This window comes from Bubalus kerabau, chromosome 5 (genome assembly GCF_029407905.1).
Source record: "Bubalus kerabau isolate K-KA32 ecotype Philippines breed swamp buffalo chromosome 5, PCC_UOA_SB_1v2, whole genome shotgun sequence".
NCBI classification, from domain to species: domain Eukaryota; kingdom Metazoa; phylum Chordata; class Mammalia; order Artiodactyla; family Bovidae; genus Bubalus; species Bubalus kerabau.
Genome location: NC_073628.1, coordinates 104992213 through 105017804, shown reverse-complemented (window position 1 = coordinate 105017804; position 25592 = coordinate 104992213). Strand labels below are relative to the sequence as shown.

The 25592-nt window shown below is 57.7% G+C and overlaps 2 protein-coding genes across 5 annotated transcripts in view; one reads left to right on the top strand and one right to left on the bottom strand.

Moving 5' to 3' along the window:
* The first annotated feature begins 10420 nt into the window (after nucleotides 1–10420).
* Nucleotides 10421–13555, top strand: PRXL2B (peroxiredoxin like 2B). 4 transcript variants are annotated; one of them, XM_055583620.1, is made up of 7 exons: nucleotides 10421–10589; nucleotides 10822–10993; nucleotides 11681–11732; nucleotides 12288–12351; nucleotides 12432–12507; nucleotides 12801–12919; nucleotides 13412–13555. In XM_055583620.1, the coding sequence occupies exons 1-7, from the start codon at nucleotides 10527–10529 to the stop codon at nucleotides 13436–13438; spliced, it is 573 nt and encodes a 190-aa protein (XP_055439595.1). In that variant the 5' UTR covers nucleotides 10421–10526; the 3' UTR covers nucleotides 13439–13555. The 4 variants fall into 4 exon arrangements, with proteins under 4 accessions (XP_055439595.1, XP_055439594.1, XP_055439593.1 ...); XM_055583619.1 differs by having other exon boundaries at nucleotides 10816–10993; XM_055583618.1 differs by having other exon boundaries at nucleotides 10789–10993.
* Nucleotides 13556–14866: 1311 nt separating this feature from the next.
* MMEL1 (membrane metalloendopeptidase like 1) overlaps nucleotides 14867–25592 on the bottom strand; it is a 34770-nt gene continuing 24044 nt past the window's right edge. The window contains exons 11-23 of the mRNA XM_055583617.1: nucleotides 21113–21249; nucleotides 20630–20723; nucleotides 19226–19354; nucleotides 18740–18838; nucleotides 18220–18303; nucleotides 17700–17803; nucleotides 17360–17418; nucleotides 17029–17148; nucleotides 16435–16568; nucleotides 16271–16336; nucleotides 15592–15687; nucleotides 15039–15115; nucleotides 14867–14966 (exon numbers count right to left, since the gene is read on the bottom strand). Of these exons, the coding sequence (XP_055439592.1) occupies nucleotides 14867–14966; nucleotides 15039–15115; nucleotides 15592–15687; nucleotides 16271–16336; nucleotides 16435–16568; nucleotides 17029–17148; nucleotides 17360–17418; nucleotides 17700–17803; nucleotides 18220–18303; nucleotides 18740–18838; nucleotides 19226–19354; nucleotides 20630–20723; nucleotides 21113–21249 (1299 nt within the window). The remainder of the gene's footprint in view (nucleotides 14967–15038; nucleotides 15116–15591; nucleotides 15688–16270; nucleotides 16337–16434; nucleotides 16569–17028; nucleotides 17149–17359; nucleotides 17419–17699; nucleotides 17804–18219; nucleotides 18304–18739; nucleotides 18839–19225; nucleotides 19355–20629; nucleotides 20724–21112; nucleotides 21250–25592) is intronic.

Here is a 25592-nt window from a genome sequence, read left to right as displayed (position 1 = left end):
GGCAGCTGCCACCTACCCTGGAGCTCCTCGGTTTTCCTGCGTGTGGAACAAGACAGGGGAACCCCAGTGGTCTTGCTGGCCCTGTGGACCCCCTTCATCGGATGCTACTTGAGAAAGCTGGGGGGCCTGTGGACAGGGAACCTGTGCTGCCCAAGGCTGATGCCGGCTCTTGGCTCTGGGGCTTTTTCTGAGCAGCCACCCCGCAGCCCTGCCCACCCCCAGTCCGCGGGAATTTGGGCGGGAGGCCCACTCCGGGTGGCTTCCCACACCCCGCCCCCTGCTGGGGACATTCATCCGGCACAAAAGGCGCGTGCCCGGCGACAAACTCATTCACACGGGCCTCCGGGCTTTGTGTGCGGGGCTGCGGACCCAGAGGCCATCTGGGGAGCAGTCGTCCCAGCAGGGCGGGGCCCTGGGCTGCCTTTGAAGGTTGAGGAAGCAGCAGTGGCTGGAAGGCCACACATCTGGCCTGGCATCACCTTCCTGTCCCACAGCCCCCAGGGTGTCCCATGCACGCCCCAGCCTGGCACTGCTAGGATGACGAGGGGGTAAGGGGGACGCCTGCCTCTCCTTCCCAGCCCTTAGGATTGCTACCCCTTGGATGCACACATCAGAGAGCCTCTGGGGGCAGCATGGCCTCAGGACAGGGCTGTGGGCTCAGGACTGAAACCCAGGCACTGCTACTACTACCACTTAGTAGTAGACCTCAGTTTCTTCATCTGTAAAATGGGGCTAACAACAGTCCACCGCAGGACCATGCTGAGGACGAAGGGAGGGGATAAAGGCAGAGAATTCAGGTGGCCATGCAGGCGCTGCTGGTACTAATGCTTTTGTTTCCACCCACCCCACTTGGTTCCATTTCTTGGGTTGGTGATCCCTGCCCACATCTGGGCCGCGTGAAAGCCACCTGATGGAACAGGAAAAGGCTGGGTGCAGGGCCAAGGAGCACCCAGGATGATGTGACCTCAGCAGTGGCGGGGCTGGTCTGTCCTCTGTCCAGTAGAGCACAGGTGGGCCTGCCTTTCTCTCAGGATTCCAAGCAATTCCAGGGAGAAGCCGCATGTCCTGCTTGGTCTGCATGCCGTAGGTGCTAAGTAAGTGTGCCCCACTCTCCTCATTCAGGCCCCCTGACCTCCACCCTGGGCCTGCCCTGAGTCAGCCCAGGGTGGGCACAGCCCCAAGCATACCCTTCTGCTGACCAGCCCCTGAAGGGCCAGGGACCTGGACAATCCAAGGGGAGAGCCCTGAGGGGCAGGGTGGGGGGGCTCCCTGAAAACCCCACCTCATGTGGCAAGCAGTTCTGAACCTGGCAGCTGGACGGCTGGGGACAGGGAGCAGGGCATCAGGGTTTCCCCCACTCAGGGATCCTTCCTGTCCAAGGGGCTGTGGGGCCAGGGCTTGGCGGACAGGACCTCTGTGGAGGCGCCCTGCCCCCACCCCCGCCGGGAGGGATGTCCTTGAGAGGGTGTCCTGCAGGCCCCGAGATAATCCCTGCCTTTGAGAGGCTGTGAGAGGCTGGCCGCGGACTTTCCCACAGCCCCACATAAAGGCCGGCCGCCAGCTGCTCTCCCACAAAAGGCTCCCAGCCTTTCAGGGCCCGGCGGGTGGGGTGAGCAGAGGCGCAGTGCAGCCTACCTGGCCACCCCCAGGCAGAGCTTGCAACCATGGGGGCGGTGCCTGCCCACTGACCACCGGGGGCAGGGAGGTCCCTGTGGCTGGGCACTTGGGAGAGCCCTATGGGGCCACCCAGGCCAGCCACCTGCCCCCCCCCCCCCACCTGCTGGAAGCTGGCATGGTTCTTGGGCCTGTCACTCATCCTTGGCCTGCTCCCTCAGACCGGCACACTCCTGCTGCTGTGCCTGCCTCGCCACCAGCCTGCCCTCTCCCACTCCCCCACTGGCCTCAGATCACCATCACCCGCTGGCACGCTGCCTTGCTGCTCTCACCTCCTTTTTTCTTAGACACCCTCACCTGCCCCAACCCCATTCTGCTACACCATGCAGGTGACAAGAGGGAGAAATGGCGAAGGCAGAAGGCTGGGCGCAGCCTCCCTCTTGACCTCAGCGTCCTCATCTGAGACGTAGGACAGCACTGCCACTTCCCTGGGCTGGTGTCAGAGCCCCCTAAATTCAGATGTTTCAAAATACCAAGTCCTGGAGGAAGCAGGGGGTGGGGTAAGGGAGGAGGGGAGGCAGGGTGCCTGGCCTCAGGAGTTAACTGCCCAGTGCACATCAGACAAGGGCCAGCCTGGGGAGGCCAGTGGAGCTTCCCAGAGGAGGTGGCAGGTGGAGGCTGGCTTCTCAAAAGCAGGGGGGAGTGTGGGAACTCTCGGGGGCAGAGGCAATGGCCTCTCAGTGCAGCCCAGCTGGTAGGACCCTTTTCTGATTCAGGCTGTGTCTCCATGGGGCTCCACATTCTGGGCACCCCGCACCAATTGTCGCCCAGTGAGGATGGCCTTCTTCAGAAGGTCCCCTGTCTGGGAGAGCTCCTGGTCAGGTGTGAGCCACTGGAGAGGTTCATAGGAGGTACCAAATGTGTCACTGGTAGACAGCGACCAGAACGTGGCCAGTGGGGACGCCTGTCCTCAGTGTCCGGGAAGGAACTGAATCCGTATGCCAAGACCCCAGGGAGGGACACTTTCTCTGGTCCTGAGTCCTGCAAGGCTGCTGGCTGCTGGGGGCCGGGCCATGGGGCTTTGAGGACTGGTATCAGGAGCAGAGATAGTCAGCTTGCGCCCACGTGTCCCGGAGCGTCCCGCCCACACCCCCACCTGCTGGGGGCGGAGGCACTGCCTTATACCAGTCAGCGGCCTCTGGCGTCCAAGCTTCATCCAGCTCCGGCCTCCGATTGGCTGCTGAGCGAGCGTGGGGAGGTGGGGAAGCGTGCCTGCCCTTGGGCCTCCTACCCTAGTCCCAACCCAGTCCCATAAAAGCACCGCCACTACTGCCTTCCTGCCGCCCTCCTGCACCAGGCGCCCCAGCCCTTGGCGTGACCCCGTGAGTACCCCAGACTGAACCCTGATCCGGGTCTGGTGAGACTGCAGCGCAGGGTGTCAGCGGGGGTCCCTGCAGGGTCCAGCGTACACCTCGCTACCGCTCTGCTCTCCCTCCTGTTCGAGCAGTTTGCGCGGCGCTAGGTCAAGTCGGAGCCGGGGAAGGGACGTGCTGGAGATGGGGGTGGTACCATCCCTGGTGCGCTTTGCGTCCGTCCTGACGAGGGTCGCGGAGGGGTGTCACCCAAACCCGGAGGTCGGGCCCCAGACAGCCCTCGCTGCACGCCTCCCCCTCCCCCCCACACCCCCGCGCAGTCCCCAGCTGGGCTCACTCTCCCTGACATTGTTCAGACTGCGGATGGATCCAGGGAAAGCGTGACCTGCGGCCTCCCAGAAGCCTTCCGGACTTCTCCCTGCACCAAGTGAGGATGGAGACCTAGGTGGAGCTGAAGAGCGCCTTGCGGAAGAACCCCCGCCCCCACCGCCAGAGCCGCACGCGAAGGCATTCCCCTCCCACTAGGTTCCTCTCCCACTAGGGTCCCAGGTCGGGGCTTAGCCGTGATGGCCAGCTGCAGTGCTCCTCCCGAAGAAGGCAATGTGGTTCCCCTCCTTTTCCAGCCAAGGCTGAGCAGCCCGGCCTTCCACTGTCCGCTGTGGGCTGTGCCCAGGCCTTCACCTTGAAGAGGAGTCCTGGGGACAAGGGTTTTGTATATTACAAAGGCGGTAAATGATCAAGTTTGTCCATGGCAGGGAGTGGGGTGGGGCCGGGTCAGGTGTGCCTGGTCATCCCAGCCGGGCCCTGCAGCTCCACCTCTCCTTCTTTCAGGCTGGGAGAGGACTAGATGCTTTATGTTAGGGTGGGAGTGAGGTGGTGGCGTGCTGTGCCCTTGAAGGGCGTGCCCATCTGCTGGACATCAGTGGGCTAAGGGGCACATGCCATCCCCGTGGGATACAGGGGTATGCATTGCAGAGGTGCAGGATTCATACCATGTGTGTCTCAGAACTGGACCACGTGGTGCTTGAATAAAGCTCCTGGTCTGCAGACTCCACCTGGGTCTCTGCCCCACCCTCAAGTGGACCACCACCCCTGAGATTTGGGGTCCCTGCCCAAGGCATGGGGAGGGGTCTGGGCCTCCAGGGGTGGGGCATTGTGCCAGGGTGTCCTGGGCTGGATCCCTGCCCTGCTGACCTCTTCCCTGGAACCGTGGTCATTGCCCAGTCTACTCCCTCAGCCTCTAAGGACAAAGAAAACCCTCTGTCTTCTGGGGCCACCCTGAGCCAGGCCTCCTAGGGGGAGCCTCCTGTCTCTGGGAGCTCCCTATGGTGCCCACGATGTGGGTTCTGAGCCAGAGCGACATTGTCCCCAGTTCACGGCAGAGCGTTCCTAGTGTGACCCTGCTGACCCAGGGACCCTGCAAAGGACACACCAGGAATTGGGTGGGGGTGGGCTGGTGCCTCTCAGCAGTGGAGGCTGGCCCTAACCTCCCTCGTTCCCTTTCCGCCCCTGTGGTAGCTGCCCAACATTACTGAGCAGAGCAAGGACTGAGGCTCCCCCAGGTACCTCTTCGTGGACCCCTCAATCTGCCCCCATCTGTTCCCCATGATTAGAGCCCCCTCCTCCCTTGGCAGCAAGGCTGAGAAGTCAGGAGTCCTGGGCCCAGCCCGTGTCCCACACTGAACCGGTATGGGAGGGGACGCGGGGTCACAATCTTAAAGGGAGTGTGGCCCCAGGCTCCTTCCCCTGGCTCGCTCCTCCCCTGCTCCCTGACTAAAGCCCATCCAGGGCACAGATCTGGGGTTTGCTGCCCCCTGGTGTCTCCTGGCCTGGTCCTGCCGCCTGGAAGGGCTGGGCTCCCAGAAGGTAAGGGGCTCTGAGTTCCCTTGCTTCTCAGCAGAGGTGGAGGTGGAGGGTCCCTGGGCCCAAGCCTGCCCCAGGCCCGGTGTGGACAGACAGCCAGGGGCTGCCCCCGCCTGGGTGGGGCTTCAGTCAAGCTCTGGAAAAGGGGTGGGCTATGCAGAGAGCAAGCAGAAGTCAGAGAAGGTGGTCAGCGGGCAGAGGTGGTGACCACAGCAGCAGGCAGCAGCCTTGTGGATGGCACCGCTGCCTCTGTGCCTGGAGTGGCTCCAGATGATGGGGTTGTGAGCCATCTCCCAATGAAAGTTTCCACCTCTGAGCCCCCTGCTCCACGCTCAGGGCTCCAGTTACTCCCCCTACCAGCAGGTCACTCCTCTAGGGGAGGGGGCAGCCACCAATGGGCCATCCCTCTGCCCCATTCCCCAGCATCTAGTGGGTGTTTAATAAATGTGGGTTACACAGAGCTTGGCTTCCTGGAGGCCTGAGGAGCCTGGACTCAGGGTAAGGCCCGCTGGCTCAGAGCCCTCCAGTTTCCCTATCAGAGGCGGGCAGAGACTCTCAACTGTGCAGCGGGTGACTGCCTGGTCCCTGGGCCCTGGAGGGCCCCCCTCCCCACCAGCCTATCTGGGAACCTTGGTCCAGGGGCGGGGCTGGGGCCATGGACACGGTCCTCTGCTTCTGGGTCAATTGGGCAGTTGGTTAGTGTAGCTGGCTGGAGAATCCAGGGAGCCAATCTGTCACGTGTCAGATATCTCAGCAGCAGAATGTGGGGGATAGGTTGACCACGTCCATGTCACAGGTGGTGGAGACTCAGGGCTGCCTCACAAGTGCTGCTCAAAAGGGCAAGAACCCATGAGTTGGGGGTGGGGAGCCTCTCACCAGGCTGTGGCCAGACAACATTCCCCTCATGTCCCAGGTTTTCTTTGTGAAATGAAGCCCGTGACCACATTGAAACAAAGGAGACAGGCTGGGGTGAGCATCTTTTTAATGTCCTGATAACAGTTTGGGGGAAGGACATGATCATGGTTCACATTTAAAAAGGAAACCATAGCTCCTGAAGGTGGACAACACCAGCTCCCAGGCCCCGGGGCCCCACCCTCCAGCATCACCTCCTGGAGGCAGTGGTTCCTTTTTCTGTCCAAGGAAGGAAGCTGGAGCAACACCCCAGGGTGGCACCTCAAAGATGCAGGGTCTACAGCCCAGGAGCCTGGCCAACTGGCCAACTCTTCCTGCACGTAGCGTGCAGACCTTTAGTTCACATGCTTCCTTTTTATTTATATTCTTTTAGTTGAACGTTTTGTTTGGAGATAATTCACAGGGAATTGTGTGAAACAACACGAAGGAGCTCATGCACCCTTCACCATCAGTAACACCTCACAAAATGTTAGTGCAGGGGGACTTCCCTGGCCGGCCAGTGGTTAAGAATCCATGCTTTCATTGCAGGGGTGAGGGGGCGTGGGTTTGACCCCTGGTCTTGCATGCTGCATGGCACGGTCGGGGATGGGGGGACCAACTATAGTACAGGGATCAGATTGGGGGTGCTGATTGGGTCCAGATACAGAATATTCCAAAACCGCGAGGATCGCTCTTGCTTTCTTTGCAAACAAAACGTTATTGAATCATTAATTTCAGATTGTGATAAAACATACATACATACTTTAAGTTACCACCTTAGCCATTTCTAAGTGTGTAATTCTGCGACCTTAAGGATATAAATATTGTTGTGCAGCCATCAGCACTGTCTCCAGAACTTTCTCATCATCTCCATAGAAACTCTGTCCCCATTGAGCACTCACTCCCCTTCCCCCTCTTCACCTGCTGTCTCTGTGGACTTGGCTACTCTAGACGCTCACGTGACTGGAGTCATTCGGTGCTGGTCACGACGTCAGCTTGTCACGTAGCATCACGTCCTCAAGGTTCATCCACACTGTGGCGAGTGCCAGAGCTCTATCCCTTCTTCTGGATGAATAACCCTCCCTTGTATGGGGGTGCCATTACTCCGTGGCTGGATTCCTGGGTGTCTTCCACCTTTTGGTGACAAAGGTGACTAGCTCTGCTGTGCCACGTGAGTGTATGGAGTGCTGGACATGGGCCCTGGGGGCAGGACTAGACCTGATTCATTTCTGAATCCCACAGTCCAGCGCGGAGGAGTGAGGGCCCGTTGTGGAGGGTGGGGGATGGGGGGTGCAGCAGGCAAGGAATACTTGACAAGGCTTCCTTCTGGGGACAGTATGGGGCTCCCAGGGGTGTCCTGGTCACGTGGCCTTGACCAGCAGTGAATGTTAATCCATGTTCTCATCAGCCTTTTTCTCGTAAAAGTGAAACATGCAGTTCCCAAAACTCACAGCCTGCAGAAGAGGATAGAGGAGAAAGTGGAGGTTGTCTGTGGCAGCCCTTCCCCCTCCCCCATACTCCCATCCCTCCATCCCCCATCCCCAGATCCAGAAGCTTTATCAGGCAAGGGGCCCATGGTGGGTGCCTTCCCTGAAAAATGGTGTCCCCACCCAGGGGGATTTGATGAGGAGTTTACAGCAATGGTTCAGGGGTGGGATTGCTAAGGATCAGGGTGTGGGCAGGGCCTGCACTCCTTTAATCTGGCCTCAGTTGCTCTCCTCCATTGTCCCCTTCCTTCCCTGATTAGCAACTGTCTGAATCTGCTCTTTGGAACTCAGGGAAGGTCATAGAGGCTGGAGTCTATTCCTTACAAACAAGAAATGGTGCACACAGAAAGGCTTTTGTGCCTGGGAGCCCCAGAGGCTCTGATAGGTTTCACTGTCAGGGAGAGGGTAAGTCGATGATGGAGCATCTCAGTACATCCCGTTGAGCAGGTGGAGCGAGGCTGGAGCTGAGGCTGAGGCAGGAAGGAGCAGCAGTCACTGCATCAGCAGGGTCACTTCTGTGGCCTGACTGCGATTGTGTTCCGTCTTCGGTCAGACCTGGTTGACGTGTCTTTGCGGGCACTGGCTGTGCTGTTCTGTTCATTGAGAGAGCAACGAGGCAGGCAAGCAGCTATCCTCGGCCTCACTGTTACCCATTGGGTTTGTTCTGAGCCTCTGCTCAGTGCCAGGTGCTGGGGACACAGACAGCACTGAACGAGGGAAAAAGCTCGTGGCCCTCGGGAATTGCATTCTGCTCCGTGTCTGTTTGCCCTGAGTCCCATCTACTCTGGATTCATGTGTTGAAGTGCTTACTCCCAGCGTGGCTGTGTCTGGAGACAGGCTCTCAGGAGGTGGGTAGAAGGGAGGGGCGCTGGTCCCAGGGGACTGGTGTCCTCCTAAGAAGAGAGACATGGGGGATGTGGGTGAGGATGTGGCAAGAAGACAGCCATCTGCGAGCCAAGGAGGGAGGCCTCAGGCTGACCCTGGACACCTTGATCTCAGACCTCCAGCTTCCAGACCTGTGAGAAATGATTTTTTCTTGTTTAAACCCTCCAGACTCAGGTACATTGCCATGGCAGCCCTCACTATTAGTCCCGCCCACCTTCCAGGCAGGCCCCAGCCCCATCCAAGCATCCCTGATCTCTGTTACTCGTGGTGATGTCTGCCTGCTCCCAGATTTCACATCAGTTCAGTCATGCAGCCTGGCTCTTCACTCAGCATAGTGACTGCAGGGTTCCTCTGATGCTGTGTGCACCAAGATTCATTATCTTATTGCTGAGTAGGGTCCCATTGTACGAATATGCCACGCTTTGTGTCTACTCACCCATCTGGGTGGTTTCTGGCTCTTGGTGATTACTGGGAAAGCTGCTCTGAACTTCTGTAAACAAGTTCTGATGTGGACGTGTGTGCGGGCTATGTCGCTTCAGTTGTGTCTGACTCTGCCACCCTATGGACTGTATGTTGCCCTCCAGCCTCCTCCGTCCTTGGGAACCTCCAGGCAAGAATACTGAAGTGGGTTGTCATGCCCTCCTCCAGGGGATCTTCCCGACCCAGGGATCAAACAAGCGTCTCAGGTCTCCTGCATCGGCCGACGGGTTCTTTACCACTAGGACCACCTGGGAAGCCCTCTGGTGTGGACATGTCTTCTCATTTCTCTTCCTTATTTACCCAGGAGGGGAATTGGCCGGTCCTGTGTTAGGTGTGTGTAAGTTCGTAACAACTTGCCAATCTGTGGCCCAAAGTGGCTGTTCCATGTTCCATTCATCCCTGGGAGTGTTGAGATTCCCAATGGCTCTGTGTGCTCCTCAGCATTTGGTCAGACGTTAATCTTGGCTGTTCCGTTGGTTTCAGTTTGGGTTTCCCTGTTGACTCATGATGTTGCACCGCTTTGCTGGTGCTCTCTATGCATCTTCTCGGGTTTGAAGGATTTGTTCAAATCTCTGCAAATTGGATTGTCTTACTGTAACAGTTCCCTGGTGGCTCAGATGGTAAAGAATCCGACTACAATTCGGGAGACCTGGGTTTGATCTCTGGGCTGGGAAGATCCCCTGGAGGAGGGCATGACAACCCACTCCAGTATTCTTACCTGTTAGTCTCTGCATGGCCTTTCCTTCCTGCCTTCAATACCCAGGAAATGAAATCCTTCTCTTTTTGACATAGTAACTCAATTTTGGGGCCTGGACTTCCAGCCACCCCAGCACCCTCATCCTTCCAGGCCCAGCGGCAGGCTGGAGGCAGCAGCAGCCATCTTGGGCCTTCGTGTTCCCCCTATTGGGGGCCCTGTGGAATACAGTGAGGTAGCAAGAGGGGGCGCCCCTCTTCCCAAACCCCAGGTAGGCTGCTGGCTGTGGCTTCCTTCTCCAGCCGTCTGGGGCCTGGAGCGGCCAGAAACCGCAGACTCTCCGCGGGGGTCAGGGGACACTCAGGTGAGACTCCGCTGTCCGGCTTGCCTTGGCTCCGCCTCTCAGCCTCCGTGCTAAGGACCCTCGCTGCTAAAAGTGAGCCGTACTGGAAGGCGTCGCAAGGCTGTCGCGAGGAATGAGAAATTCACAAGGCACCTAGCAAACTGCTGTTGTTTCTTTCAGGTCTGTTTTACCCAAAGTTTGGGGGTTAAAGCAGATGTTTAGCTGGCATGATAATGGACGGTACTTTATGATGAAAGCCAACACGGACGTGTAACTCAGAAAACGCTGCACTGTCATGGACTTTCAAGATACGTTTTATCTTGGTCTTTTTAGACCACGGAAAAGCTAGGCCCTCGGGCTACCCTCGGGCTCCTCCACCAGATGGGACCCCACCGGAATCCCAGGACCCTGGCCGCTCCGCCCCTTATCTTCCCGCACACCAGGATCGAGCCCGCTGCTCTGGGCAGGTCGCAGCACTCTACTCCGGCGGGTCGCGTGCCTGCGGCCCGGTTGCCAAGCTCCGCCCGCTACCAGCAGCATCTTTGGCTGGCGGGCTCACGCATGTACAAAATCTAAACACTAACAAGTACTAAGCAGGCCCGACCCTGCTTAGCATCCGAGATCAGAAGACATCGGGCGCGTTCAGGATGGTATGGCGGTAGACACAAAATACAGGGGCTATTTTGCATACGAACCGCTGCAATGGGCGGGGCCAGGGCGGAGCGGGGTTGTAGGGGGGGCGTGCCCAGGGCTGAGCGGGGCCAGCGCACGCCCATAGTGGGGCGGGGCGACGTCTGGGGCGTGCCCGCGGTGGAGGCGAGTAGTGCGCTGGGCTGTAGGCGGAGACGGCTGGTGGGGATCCGGGCTCGCGGCTGAGATCTGGGGCGGCCGGCGCCATGAGCACCGTGGACCTTGCCCGCGTTGGCGCGTGTGTCCTGAAGCATGCGGTCACCGGGGAGGTGAGGCCGGGCGGGCTCAGGGCGGTGGGTGCGCCCCGGCACCTGGCAGCGGCATCCGAGTCCCGCGTCTGGGCGGGGGGCCGTGGGGGTGGGGAGCTAGGCGCGCTGGCTGGACGTGAGCGGCCCTGGCGCAGGGCTCGGGGTGTGGACGTGCTCGCAGGCCGTGGTCTGGGGGCGCTCCTTACCCGCCTACACGCAGGCCGTAGAGCTGCGGAACCTGTGGCAGGAGCAGGCGTGCGTGGTGGCCGGTTTGCGGCGTTTCGGCTGCATGGTGTGTCGCTGGATCGCCCGGGACCTCAGCAACCTCAAGGGGCTCCTGGATCAGCACGGCGTGCGCCTGGTGGGCGTGGGGCCAGAGGCCCTGGGCCTGCAGGAGTTCCTGGATGGTGGCTACTTCGCGGGAGGTGCCTGCGCTCCCCACCCTCCTCCCCCAGCACCGGCCCCTCAACTGCCCAACCGCCATGAGACCCCTCTCCTCCTCAGACTCAGGGCATTCGCCTGCCTCCTCTTGGTCCAGCCCTGACCCTTCTCTGCTGGAGCGGCCTTGACATGCTCCTGTATCCTCTCCCCTGCCCTCCTCTCGTACTTCCTACCTTCCCCTGCCCCCTCCAGCTGTGGCCCCTACCTGCCTGTCCAGCCATGATGTTCCTCCCACTGTGGAGGGCTCAGTGGTGACTCTAGCCTGGAATCAAGACCAAAAGTCTTTACTGTGTCCTCTGCCAGCCTCCCACCTCCCCAGGAGCCTGATCCTGAACTTCCTCGGAAGTTTCCCCACAAGCCCAATAGTAGTGGCTGGGCCTAGAGCCCAGATTGCACGGGCTCCCACCCCACCCCTCTGGCCCACCTCTCTTTCCAACCTGTGATGTGCCCTCACAGAGTCCTGCTCCTCCCTTTTCCCCCGCTCTGGGCCTCTGCCCTTCCTCTTAACAGTGGGGACACAGCCCTGTTCTGCCTCTCCTGATCATGGGTGTCTGAGCTGGGCTCCAAGGGTGAACAGAGGGCCGGATGCAGGAGAGTGAGCCCCCTGGGCGGGGGCTTGTGGGGGAGGGAAGACAGTCCAGGGGCACACAACTGTGGTCTCTGCTTTCCAGAGCTCTACCTGGACGAGAGCAAGCAGTTTTACAAGGAGCTGGGCTTCAAGCGGTGAGCTGAGAGCTCCGGGCTTCACTGCTTCCCTCTTCTTCTGCCTGCCACCCTCTCCTTGGCCAAGCAGACTCTGGGGGCATCCACTGCTCCAGTCAGCCCTACCAGTCTCTCTTGGGTGCCTGTGTTTGTTATGGGCTATAGGTTAGGCTTCTCACCCAGGACTTCTCCCTAGCTGGCTGCAGCGGGGGCCTGGGCTTAGGGCACCAGTCAGGGGCCCTTCAACCACCTTGGGTGCCTTGCTACAGGCTGGCTGCCTTGTCTGATTGGCGGTGCCAGCTGAGCCAGATCCCCAGACTCACCCCGTCCACACTCCCCATACCCTCTGTGGGGCCCCAGGCCTGCCAGCCCGTGGCTCTGGCAGCTGCTGCTCCTGGGGCTGGGCCAGTTGCTGGCCTGGCTGCCCCATGTCCCCTGAGCCCCTGGAGAGTTGGGGTGGGGCTTGCTTGTGGGAACTGGTGGGTGTGTCTTGTGGAGTCAGGGTCGGGGGCAGGCTCTGGGGCCCAGTCTTTGGTGCAGAGTCAGAGCCTGCATGAGCCAGCTGTGTCTTGGCAGGTACAACAGCTTGAGCATCCTGCCGGCTGCCCTGGGGAAGCCTGTTCGTGAAGTGGCTGCCAAGGTTTGTGAGGGCCAGGGTTGTATGGGGCTGGGGTGCAGGGCTTCTGTCTAGGGCTTACCTGGGCTGCTCCCCTCCTCCAGGCCAAGGCTGTCGGCATCCAGGGGAATTTGTCCGGGGATCTGCTGCAGAGCGGAGGGCTGCTGGTGGTTGCCAAAGGTGGGCTAGGGCACGGGCATCAGGGGTTAATGTGTGGTCACGGGGTGGGGATTGCAGGGCCACATGCTTAGGTGGGAAGGTCTTGCTGAACTTGACTCTGCCCTGACCCTTCCTCTCTCCCTCCCTCTGGCTTGTTAATCACAGTTTCCCTCTTTGCAGTGTGGCCCAGCTCTCGGTGTCCTCTTAGCTGTACAGGGTGTGGCCAGAGCAGCTGATGCATCTCCATAACCAGGTGGGGTGGTGGCTGCATAGGGGCACCCTGACCATTCCACCCCCACCTCCACCTGCTGCAGGTGGTGATAAAGTGCTGCTGCACTTTGTCCAGAAGTCCCCGGGTGACTATGCCCCACTGGAGAGCATCCTGCAGGCCTTGGGCATCTCTGCAGAGGTTGGCCCCAGTGAGCCGCCCCAGGTGAGCCCAGGCCTGGGGTGGGCACTGCACTTAGAATGCCTCCCCCGCAAACTCCCCAGGGTTGTGCGCTTGATGTGGCCAGACTTTGAGCTGGACCTGGATGGCTTTAGGTGATTCTGTGTCTACGGCAGCCCCAGGATGTCACTGTTGCCTGCCCCACTTTGTGGTGATGGGCCAGGGGCAGGGTGACTGTACGGGCAGGCACAGCAGGGCCTCTCTGGAGGACAGGGGGTCACTCAGCGGCTGCAGAGAAGAGGAGTGGCCTGTCCTCTCAGCCTACGAGGGCTGGGGTTGTCCCATGTGACTGTAGCCCATATTAGCATGGTTCGGGTGGCCGACCTTCTGTGCCCCACGTGGAGGGGACTGTCCAACATGCTTCTCCTACTTGGGCCTTAGACACCCCTGGAGGGTCTATGGCCCTGGAGGGTGGGATGAGCGGCTCTTGGCCCCAGGGGCATGGCTGGCCTGATGGGGCTCCTGCTGCCTCCACAGTGCGATGAAGAGGCATGCTCGAGGTGAAGGTCCCAGGAGGTGTCGCCTGCCCCAGGCACACTGGGAGCTGGATGTGAGCAGACTCCAGAATCTCTGGACGCCCTGGTCTGTGAGCAGCAACGAGCATTAAATTGTGGTCTCTGGGCAGCGTTTCTTCATTGCCTCCGAATCTTGTGCTCAGCAGCCGGGGCCTTGATCACTGATGGTTTCATCCGGGCGGGCGGGTGGTTGTGCGTCCCGAGGCTTCACTTTCCCCGCTAGGAGAGTCACTTTCCCTGGTGGGTTGGTGGTGGTGGACATGCCCCTGGCAGTTTCTCTGGAGACCCTGGGCCTTTGGTGCCTGCAGGTCAGGGGTCTGCAAACAGGCCCAGGGTGTGGGAGACGAGGGTGGGGTGGGCTCCATCTGATAGGAAACACCCCAGGTGGGAGCCCAACCTGGAAGGCTCGGGGTCAGAGTTCATGTCTGGTGGGAGCTAGTTGGGTTCTAGGGAGCTCTGCTGGACAGCCGAGGCCTTGTAGGGAAGCCCTCCTGGGGGAGGGGCTTGCCTAGACAAGGTCTAGCTCCCTGAGGCTCCATCACATGGGGGTGACCAGCCTCAAAGTTGACAGGTACAGAGCGGAACTCCTGTCCTGCCCGCCTTCAGGGCCTCTCATCTGAGTCCAGATGAGTTTCTCAGCAGCCCCGCCGTGTCCCCTGGTCTGGGTCTGAACAACCACAGGGGCCTTCTAGCTGTTCTCCCTGTCACCCAACCCCCTCACTCAGCCTCTGTGTGCTCATTTAAAACTCAGGACACGTGACAAGCTTTAACCCCTCACCAGCTTCCAGTTACACAAAACCCCACATCCAGATAGTGGGGTGCAACTTGCATCCCCTCTGCCCATCCCCCACCTTAGTTCCTCCCTGAGTCAGGAGCCCCCCCCCCCACCTTGTTTGAACCATCTGCATGGGTGGGCATTTGGGGGCATCGTGGTCACTGCTGTGCATCCAGCACAAGGACCCTGGGGTCTGTCAGGAGCGCCCTGCCATGTCCCACTTGGCCTCCAGCTCTCAGTGGCAGGTGCAGCGGGAGAGGGGGCACTTTCTCGGGTACTGTCACCCAGACCGCTCGCCCTGGGCCCTGCTACACAGACAAGGCAGCAGCTTCTTTAAAGCGTTTACTTAGCTAAAGTCTGAAGCTCGTGGACATCTGAGGAGGACACGCTTTGGAGAGCGGGCAGAAGACGGATAACCGCGTCTACAGGGCTGCGGTGGGCGGCGTAGACCCTCGCGGGCGGGCGCTCACCTCCGGTTGTCTGAAGCGCCAGCTGCGGTCTAGGCCCGGTGCGGAGGCCTGGTGCGGCGCGGGTGGGTCGGCTGCTGGCTGTGGGGTCCCCGCCGGCAGCACTGTCTCCGCGCGGATGGGATGCCTCGGGGCGGCGGGTGGGCGTGGGCCGCGCAGCGCGGCTCGGCCTTGGCTACCAGACGCGGCATCGCACCTTTGGGTGCATGGGGGAGCCATTCGCGCAGTGGAACGCGTCTGCGAAGGCGCCCAGGTTCTGCAGCGAGCCCAGCACCCTGCGGGTGGACGGAGGGGCCTGAGACAGCGCCGGCCTGGGTGTGGGGCACGGGGACGCCAGGGTCACTTGCCTGTACTTCAGGGGACTGTGGACGTCAGTCTTGATGGACTGGATGGCGAACTCTGGCCGGTAGGATCCGCACCACACCTGTGGGCGCATGAGGGGCGTGGCTGCGGAACTGGGGAAGGGGCGGGGGTGGGATGCAGGGGTAAGGAGGACCAGAGGGAATGCCCCCCCCCACCCCCGCCATGTCCCAACAAGGGCCCGGGGAGGTGGGGCTCCCCTAGGGCTGTGGCAGTGCTGGAGTGTGGTCTCCTTCCTCTAGGCACAGAGGAGTTACGCCAGGACCCCCTACTCCTTGGGTGGGGAGAGAGAAGGCAGCCGGTTGCCCCTTCCCTCAACAGCTACATCTGAATCTTCCCCAGCTCCAGCTCCCCTGACATCCTTTCCCTCCAGGAAGCCCTCTTGGCCCATTAGTTCCGGTTCTGCCCAGCTTGCCAGCCCACAGTGTCCCTGGAGGCACCCTGTAGTGAGGGCTCACCAAGGATAGGAAGTGGGAGCCAGTTCCCAGTGGTGGGTGTGGGGGCAAGTGGGGAGGGTGTGGGTGGGGAACTGACTCCCACCTGTGCATAGTTGATGAAGAACAGTTGCTGGTAGGTCAGTTCCAGGCCTGGCAGCTGCTGGTCCTTGCCACCTTCTGCCACCCACTTCAGGTAAGCCTGCAGGCACCAAACGGGTGCTGGGCCAGGGCCTGCCCTCCCGGGGGCAGCACCAGCCTGGTCAGGACTCCTGCTCCTTGGCTTGGGGCAGGATGGAGGTCTGGCTCTCAGGCCTCCCCTTGTGGGGGTCCTGCCTCTGCAGCGTGGAGCTTCTGAGCACCCCAGGGACCATCTGAGCACAGAGCCTGGCTGGGCTCTGTGGGGGCTCACTGCCCAGGCAACCTGCCCCACAAATGAGCTCCTGACACCCAGTGCCCAAGGCTGTCAGTGCAGGGGTGTCACTGAGGCTGGAAGCTGTGCAGTGACTGTCACTGTCTTATTTGGCAATGGACAGTGGTCTCCCCAGAGTGCAGAGGCCTCAGCTAAGAGTGGAGTGAAGTGAGGGCCAAGTGGTTATGGTACTTGCCCACCTGTGGCCAGCAGGCTCCCCCAGGGCTCTGCTGCCTCCCCGTCAGATGAAGAAGGGCCCCAGGATACACCTGGGCTTGGGCAGGGGACAGTCCCTGCCACACTGAGGGGCCTGTACCTGCCTGGGCCTGACCACTCCCTTCCACTTCCTCCGGGGGGCCCTACTTGGACCCACCTTGTATGCCTGCCGCACCCCTCCATTGTCGGCAATGTTTTCCCCGAGTGTGCTGAAGCCATTCACCTACAGGCAGGAGACAGGATAGGGCGGAGCACCTGGGCTGCCCTCCTCCGCCCTCCCCCAGGCCAGGGCTGTGGCATGGTCCAGGTGTGGCCGCTCACGTTCTGGTCATCAGCCAGGTCCCAGGAATAGTTGCCATACTGGTAGACCATGCACTCTGACTGCTCCCTGAAGTGCTGGGCAGAGAAGTTGCTCCACCAGTCCAGCATGTTCCCGTTCTTGTCGAAGTTCCGGCCTGAACGGGGAGGTTAGGGGAGGGGTAGGCTACCCATGATCCCCAGCCTGCCCAGCGCCAGCCTCACCCCCACGCCCTCCTGAAATCCCCAAGTCTGGAGCCACATGAGCAGAGAATGGGCCCCAGGTGGGGGCTGCTCAGGCCCTGGGGGACAGAAGGCTTCTGTGGCGTCCATGCCACCCCCAAGGTCAGGGCCTGGGGTCTCTCTCAGGAGACTAGTGACTAGTGACCCTTGCTATGATGTCCAAACTTTCCAAACCCCAGGGAGGGAATGCATGCACTCTGGGGGTCCGGGGCTGCCCTCAGAAGGTCTGGGTGGGCCAGCCCTAGGGGAAGGCCAGCCTCCCTGGGTAGCAGCTTGAGGCCCCTGGAAGCAGGTTGTGGGGGGTCCCCCAGGCAGTGGTGGGAGGAATGAGTGTGTGACTGGAGGTGCGGCTCGGCGCCCCGGGCAGCCCCCCACCATTGTCGTCAAAGCCGTGGGTGATCTCGTGCCCGATGACCATCCCGATGCCCCCGAAGTTCAAGGCTTGAGGCTGCTCCTTGCTGAAAAAAGGGGGCTGCAGGATCCCAGCGGGGAACACTGTGGGGGGTGGGGGGTGGGGGAGATAGAGTAAGCTTTAGGTGAGCACACCTGTGTGCTGGGCTCTGGGCGGGCACATAGAGGGGTCCTGCCATTTAACTCCATGGCTGGGGAGGTAGAGGTTATGACCCCCTCATTTTACAGAGGAGAAAACCAAGGCTCAGAAGGCGGGAGGGCAGGACTAGAGGAGCAGGGTGGAGAGGGAACGTACCAATCTGGTTTCGGTTTGGAGAGTAGAAGGCATTCACCACGGCAGCCCCGATGATCCAGCTGTGGAAGACAGGTGCATCGTTCAGAGCCCAGTTCTGGGCCTTAACTCCAGGCCCCTCTACTTGGCTGACCAAAGCCCACTCTGACGTATGCACAGTGGTCACGTCACGGGTCCAGCACTGCCAATGGCCAGGGCTGGGTCTGGGCCAGTCTGAACACCTGGTTTCTTCCTGGAGCCCCACAAACAGAGGGCAGGCACAAGGGGCTCGGAGTCAGACCACTGCCCTCCCCAGCTGGCCTGGCATCTGGCCCATCCCCCACCACACACCATCCCCACTCACAGGTTCTGGTCCACCTTCTCCCTAAGCTTCTTGAGGCTCCGCTGGGCGCCAGCCTTCAGATTCTGCAGTCCGTTCTCAAAGTACAGGTGCTCTGAGAAGTTCAGCTATAGGAGAGAGGTGATCATTTCTGGACATGTGTGCAGGGTCCTTGAGAGGCTGGCGGGGAAGGGAGGTCAAGGACGGCTGCAGACTGGCCTCAGGACTCGCCAGGCAGTCCTGCCCGTGGCTCACAGGCTCTGAGTGCAGGTGGACTAAGGGCCAACCTTGGCTCTCTGTGTGTTTACTGGGCAAGATCCGAGACCCTCCTGGCCTCAGTTTCCTCACTGGTAACGGAAGGTGATGCTGGAGCCCTGGCACATGGCCAGATGACTAAGTTAGGAGGGGTCCACCCCTGGTAGTTGAGGAACGAAGGTCCCCTGGGCTGGTTCAGGGGCAGGTTGGGCTGGGGCGAGGGGACAGGTGGGGCTCTCAAGGGCCCCTGGACTGGGGGTGGACTGGGGGGCCCCACTGGAACACGCACGTTGGAATACTCCTCATCCAGATGTTTGTTCCCCTCCTCCAGGATGTAGTCAGGGTACCCAATCTGCTCCCGGATGTTCATGGCCTGGGGAGGAGAGGGGGCCAATCCATGCCCACCCTGCCATGGGCATCCTGGTTCTGTCCCTACCATTTGGGTTAGGGACTAAGGGACTTGGCTTTCCTTGCAGGCTGGGGGGAGGCTAATGGGGACAGAACGTTGAAAGGGCTTGACTGGAGACCGACCTTCACCACTGACCTTCATCCAGCTGCCAGCCAGGGTCTGGGGTGGGGATAGGGCCGAGTTGCCACGCTGCCCTCTGTCACACGGGCCCACAGGGACCCCTGCTCCTTGCAGCTGTGGCCGTCCCACTCCCCCCTTGCTGGGGGTGCCTCATCTCTGTCCAAAGCCCCTTCCTGAGCGAGCCCCACCCCCTGCTCATTGCCCTCTCTCTGAAGTGGGTGTGGTAATGGTCACTCCATGGCCCTCACACTGGGGCCGCCCTCCCTGGCCTCCTTCCCACCTTCTCCTGGGCCTTCTTCTTGGATGACTCATCCATCCAGCTCAGCTCATCCAGAGTGTCCACGAACACTGCCCGCACCTTGTCAATGAGCTCTTTGACCTGCAGGAGTGCATGGCCCTGGTGTCTAGGGGGGCCAGCACTGGGTCTCTGCAGGGGGCTGGTACCTCTGAATGTGGAGGGGATTTGGGGTGGGATCCAACCCCCTGGGCGCTTTGTCCAGGGTGGACCTTCCAACCTCCTGGGCAGGGGCTTGCCGGGCCCTGGACTCATGCCTTGTACAACTTCTCCCCCCTCCCAGGCAGGCCAGCAGGGGTCCTATGGGGGGCACAACTTCCCCGAATCCCCATGTGTGACAGGGCACTGGGGCAAACACGTGCTCCCCAGTATGCACAGGCGCTGCTGGACAAGCAGGACCCCCTGACCAGGGGCCAGGAGGTCCCTGCAGGGAGGCTGCACTGGGCCCAGGGCAGGTCGTGGAGCACCCACCACGTCCTTGCTGTCACCAGAGAAGGCCTCCTTGACATAGAGCGAGCCCACGGCGCTCTCCATGTTGCTGTTGACATAGCTGACGCACTCCCGCCAGCGAACCTCCTCCACCGTCGTGCCATAGAGTGCCTGGCATGGTTCATGTCGTCATCACGTTTACCAAAACCTACTTCTCTGGCCTCGGCCCCAGGGTGCCCAGGGACCAGTGGGGTACATGGGGGAACTCAGACACTCCCTTTGAACCCTGACCCCCAGGGGTGGGAAGACAGTGTGTGGTTTGGAGGGTGGGGCTCCCGGCACAGGCTGGCCCATGGAGGCCGGGGGCCCTCCTTGTCCCCTGTCCCTGGCCTGATTATTTGCTCTCCAGGAGTCCAGCCCCACCCAAAGCACAGGGTGGCATTGACCTTGGAGGCCTTGTCTAGCTCAACCGTGAGCTGCCAGCTGCCTGGGGCTCCGTTTTCCCATCTCCATAGTGACGATGAGAATGCCTGTGGTCCTTGGGGACACGGCACAGCCCACCAAGCTCCTCTGTCCATGGGATTCTCTTGGCAAGAATACTGGAGTGGGTTGCCATTTCCTTCTCCAGGGGAATCTTCCTGACCCAGGGACTCAACCTGGGTATCCCACATTGTGGGCAAATTCTTTACCGTCTAAGCCACCAGGGAACTGCCTGACTATACTTTTCCAATCTCCAAAGTGGCGGTGAGAATGTTTGCTGTCTTTGGGGACACAGAGCACAAGATGGAAACGTTTCCCCCATCAGATTTCCGGCCCCGAGTTCCGGCCAGCCTGGAGCTCTGGCCCCGCATCTGGCCCCACAGTTCAGGGTTGTGGGGTCTCTTGACCCCAAAGCACTCTGACTCAGCCTCTCTCCACTGAGCTTCAGGCTCCACTCTCTTCCCCAGCTTGGCTGCTAGTGTCTCCAGCTTGACTGCCCCAACCTGGCTACCACTCTTAACACCCCCGGGGCTCTCAGTGCCTGTGGAACCTGAGAGCTGCTCTGGCCCACAATTGCCGGTCCCCCACCTCATCTCCCTGCTTCCCCCATGTGACCCTGGGATTGCTGCCCCAAGACCTCTGCACTGGCTGTTTCTGCTCCTGGGGAATCTGGCTGCAGTCTTTTCATGCCTGGGTCATCTTGCCTGAAGGTCTCTACTGTCTAAAGGAGAGGCCCTCCCTGCCCTCATCCCCTCCCTTTGCATCTTACTGGCTGGTTTTAAAGGGCAGATCAAGGTTTGTTCAGCTGGCCCAAGAGGACCAGTGTCTCATTAGCCTCAATCGTGGCTCTGACCCCAGGGTGGACTTTGGTGCTTGGCCCATGGCACGTGGTCAGTGTCATAAAGGGACAAGTGGCAGGCCAGGTTTGGCATATGGGGAGAGCCACAGAGGTGGGGTGTCACTCACCTTGCGGTAGCTTGCACGCGCTTCCTTAAACCGCTGGCTCAGGCTGCTGATGCGGTCCAGCACCAGGCGCCAAATCAGGTAGTTCTGCATGGTCCTAGGATAGGAGGCACAGGGAAGTGGATGGAACAGGTGGGTGGTGCTTGCCCAGGGAGAGGATGAGGTTTCCGGCCCTTGGACAGCAGGCTCCACACCAAGCAGGGAGTTCAGGGTCGTGGAGGAAACATCCAAGATGACCCCCATTTTCTATTTCTTCTTTTGTCTTTGCTAAGTGCGCTTTGCTAAGTGCCTGCCCCTGGATGCCTCAAGGAGGGGTTTGCATCTCTAATATAAAGTTCCACTGGCCACGAACATTTACCCCCATCATGTCCCTCATGCCTCAGAGTGATGCTTTATTGGGTCCTTTCCTGAGAGGAGGAGCTGTTAGGGAGGAGGAGAGAGTGGGGGAAAGATGCCGAGGCCTCTTGGGGCCTTCCTTGGCCCTACCTGGGTGAGTAGACATCGATGATGCCTTCAAGATTCTGGAGGTAGGGGATGCCATAGACCACCACTTCTTCATTAGGCAGCAGATCAATTTTGACAGAGGATAGCACGGATTGTATGAAGAGAGTCCAGTTAAATCCCTGGGGACAGAGGGATGGGGAGAAAGAAGGAGAGGTGGAAAGGTAGACACAGTTCTTAGGCATGCAAGAAACCCACCCCTACCAGAGAGTATTCTGGTGGAGAAGGTAGGTTTCCTGGTGGCTCAGATGGTAAAGAATCTGCCTGCAATGAGGGAGACCTGGGTTTGATCCCTGAGTCAAGAAGATTCCCTGAAGAAGGGAATGGCAATCCACTCCAGTATTCTTGCCTGGAGAATTCCATGGACAGAGGAGCTACAGTCTTTGGGGTTGCAAAGAGTCAGACACGACTGGCTAACATGTTCACTTTTTCAGGGAGAAGGTGCAGGTAATCAGAATCAGAAAAAGGTGGATGACATTATTGCAAGCCTAAAAATGGTGAGAAGAGGTTATGCCATATATTTGAAAACTCAAGTACAATGGAAGAATTCCTGGAAAAGCGCACTTAGCAAAGACAAAAGAAGAAATAGAAAAAAAGTTTTATGTGTAATAATCTGGATGTGTGCATGGCTCAGTTGTGCCCGACTCTTAGGAGCCCATGGACTATAGCCTGCCAGGCTCCTCTGTCGATGAAATTTTCCAGGCAAGAATACTGGAGTGGGTTGCCATTTCCTATTCCAGGGGATATTCCCAACCCAGGGATTGAACCCATGTCTCTGGCATCTCCTACATTGGCAGATGGATTCTTTACCATTGAGCCACCTGGGAAGCCCAAAGACATACAAAGGTAGTAAACTGGATATTTAATTAAAATATTTTCACATAGAATTTTCCAGACTTATCTGGCTTTTCCTGTGGATACTGACATTTAAGGAAGACATATTGTCAATGTTACTCAAACTTTTCAGAGAAGGGAGAAAGAAAAAACCTGTTTCAACTTGATTTATGAGATGAAGAATAATCTTAATATCAAATAAGGATATTATAAGAAAAGAAAACAATAGGCTAAGGACCTGCCAGGCAGTCCAGTGGTTGAAACTTTGCCTTCGGAAGCAGGGGGTGTGGATTCAAACCCTGGTTGGGGAGCTAAGAACCCACATGCTTCCCAGCCAAGGAACCAAAGCATATAACAGAAGCAATATTGTAGCGTGTTCAATAAAGACTTTTAAAAATGGTTTACATCAAAACATCAAAAAAAAAAAAACTTAAAAATGCAATTAGAATTCATCCATACCGATATAAAATGATAATGCAACACAGCCAAATTAGATTTACTCCAGGAATACAAGTGTGGTGTAACATTTGAAAATCAAATTAGTGTTATTCTATATGATAACTGAATACAGAAGAAAGATCACATGGTAATTTCAGTAGAGGCAGAAAAGTTGTTTAAAAATGGACTGTCTATTCATGATAAAGACTTTGAGCAAATTAGGAATAGGAGATAAGTTCCATAATCTAATGAAATGATCTATACAACAGGCTAAAGAATGCTGAGTACCAAAGAATTAATTCTTTTGAACCATGGTGTTGGAGAAGACTCTTGAGAGTCCCTTGGACTGCAAGGAGCTCAAAGCAGTCAATGCTTTGATGCTGAAACTGAAGCTCCAATACTTTGGCCATCTAATGCAAAGAACTAACTCATTAGAAAAGACCCTGATCCTGGGAAAGGTTAAAGGCAGGAGAAGAAGGGGACGACAGATGATGAGATGGTTGGATGGCATCACTGACTCAATGGACATGAGTTTGAGCAAGCTCCGGAAGACGGCGAAGGACAGGAAGTCTGGCATGCTACAGTCCATGGTGTTGCAAAGAGTTGGACATGACTGAGTGACTGAACAACAAATACAACAGGAACAGTGACAACAAATAAAACCCCACTCTACAGCAAACAAAATTAAGTGAAAGCTTGCAAAACGTTGCAAGCTTTCCTTCTGAGATCAGGAAGGAAACAAGGTATCTACTGTCATGATTTTAGCATTATGCTAGGAGTCGTAGCCAGTTCAATAAGATAAGAAAAAAAATAAAATCAGTAAGGATTGAAAAGGAAAAAACACATTTTTCATAAAGGATATGATTCTGTGTATATAAAATATGAAAGGATAAACTAATGGAACTACTACATGCTTTGAGTAAAATTGCTATATACTAAGTATTTTTATTAATATATACCAGGAACATGCAAGACATATTACAGAATTATACCATTGGCAATGATATTTAGAAAACCTAGGAATAAATCTATTGAAAGATATGTAAGGCCTTGACATAGAAAACTATAAAACTTACTGAAACAAGAGAAAACATAATATATAGAAGTAAATGTATATGGAAGGTTCATGGATCAGAAGATTGAACTTTGTAAAGATGTTGATCTTCCTCCAAATTGACACTTAGATTTGAAGCAATCCCTATCAAAATCTTAGCAACTTTGTGTGTGTGTGTGTGTGTGTGTGTGTGTGTGTGTAATTGGCTAGTTGACTCCGAATCTTGTAAGACATGTAAAAGTTCAAGAATAATCAATTTGATCTTGAAGAACAGAGTTGGTAGACATCAGAACTTATCATGAAGCTGTAGCAACAAAGGCAGTGGGTGCTGTGAATAAACAGAGACCAGTGGAACCGAAGGCAGTTCAGAGATAACACACGCAGGTGCGAACACACAGACACAGACACGCACGCAGAGGCACACAAAGACACTCAGGCTTTAACAAGGGCGGCACACAGCGCAGGGGCTGATGAGGGGGGTCTTTTCAGTAAATGGTGCTAGATCATCCGGATGGCCACAGGGAGGAAATGCAACAATTCCTTCTCACTCTACATAAAAATCAGGACTTCCTTGGTGGTGCAGTGGATAAGAATCCTGCCAGTGCAGGGGACATGGGTTCGATCCCTGGTCTGGGGAGATGTCACACACTGTGGAGCAACTAAGCCCATGCACCGCAACTGCTAAACTCATGTGCTGCACCTACTGAAGCCGGCGAGCCTAGAGCCTGGGCTTCGCAGCAAGGAAGCCACTGCAGCGAGAAGCCCGAGCACTGCAGTGAAGAGCAGCCCCCACTCCCTGCAACTGGAGAAAGCCTGCTCGAAGCAGCAAAGGCCCAGGATAACCAAAGAGAAATAAATAAGTAAAATCACCTCAAGGTAGACTTTGACCTAGATGACCTGGATAGGCAAAGATTTCTTAAGCAGAATGCAAAGAACGCTAGACAGAGACAGTATCCATCCAACTTTGATAAATTGATAAACTGGACTGTTTTAAACCTCCTTAATAAAAAAGAACCAGTATAAGAGTGACATATCAGGCTGCCTGTTGGAGAGGACATTCGATACACAGAAACTGACCCGGAGATCACATCCAGTGTCTATAAAGAACTAAAAACCGGCAAGAAGAAGGCAGAGGTGGGAAGAGACTTGAACAGACACTTAGGAAAAGAGGGTCATCGCTGGCCAGACGGTGTGGAGTAGTTCAGGGAACATCAAATCCAACTCAGACAGAATTCCACAGCACATCCCTGGACGGGCTAAGACGGAAGGAATGCACACACCCAAGCACCAGAGGGAGCGTTTCACTCCTGTTGGGGAGTGTAAATGGGTATGATGGCTTTGGAATGACCTGTGTCCTACAACCCGGCCACTGCACCCCTGGGTGGTTGCCTGACAGAGATGCTTGCGTGTGTGTGCTAAAGGACGTGCAAGAGAATGAGTGCAGCAACATCGCTCAGAAAAGTCCAGAACTGGAACTGACCCAGAGGTGCAGCAAGAGTAGAAAAGATGCACAAACTGTTGTGTGTTCTCAGGGTTGATCGTACAGCAATCAGGATGAGTGGGAGGTCGCTGCTGCCCCGGTGAGGTGAGATGTTGGCTCGCCCAGGGAATGTGGAACAAGGCAGCCGGTGCGAGTGTGTGGTGGGAGGAGGGCGGTGCTGCTTCAGGGGAAGAGCAGGATGGGGGCTGTGTGGATGTGCTCACACGTGGCAGTTCTAAACTTTATAAACCCATTATCATCCAGACATTCTGAGCTCTGTGTTCCTGGACATGCCCCCTGCTCTTCTGCGGCCATCTCCTGGGTAACTTCTGGCCATCTTGAGTTCTGTTCCTCTCACTTCCCCTGTTGAGTGCATTTGTAAGTCTGCCCCATCTCCCTCCCAAATTAACCCACAAGCCAGGTCTCTTGGCACTTCCGCTGCCTCTGGTCCCAGTTGTGCGTGAGCCTCCTGACCTCCTCTTCTCTGTGAGCCAAGTCCTGTCCCATCACAGCCAAAGCCTTCAGAATGGCCCCAGAGGCCTGACACGGTCCACCCTTCCCCCTTGGCCTCCACTTGCCCCCAGACATCCCGCAGCCCTGGCCTCAGGACCTTAGCACACACTGTACCTCTGTCCCCACCTTGCTGGCCCTCTGACATA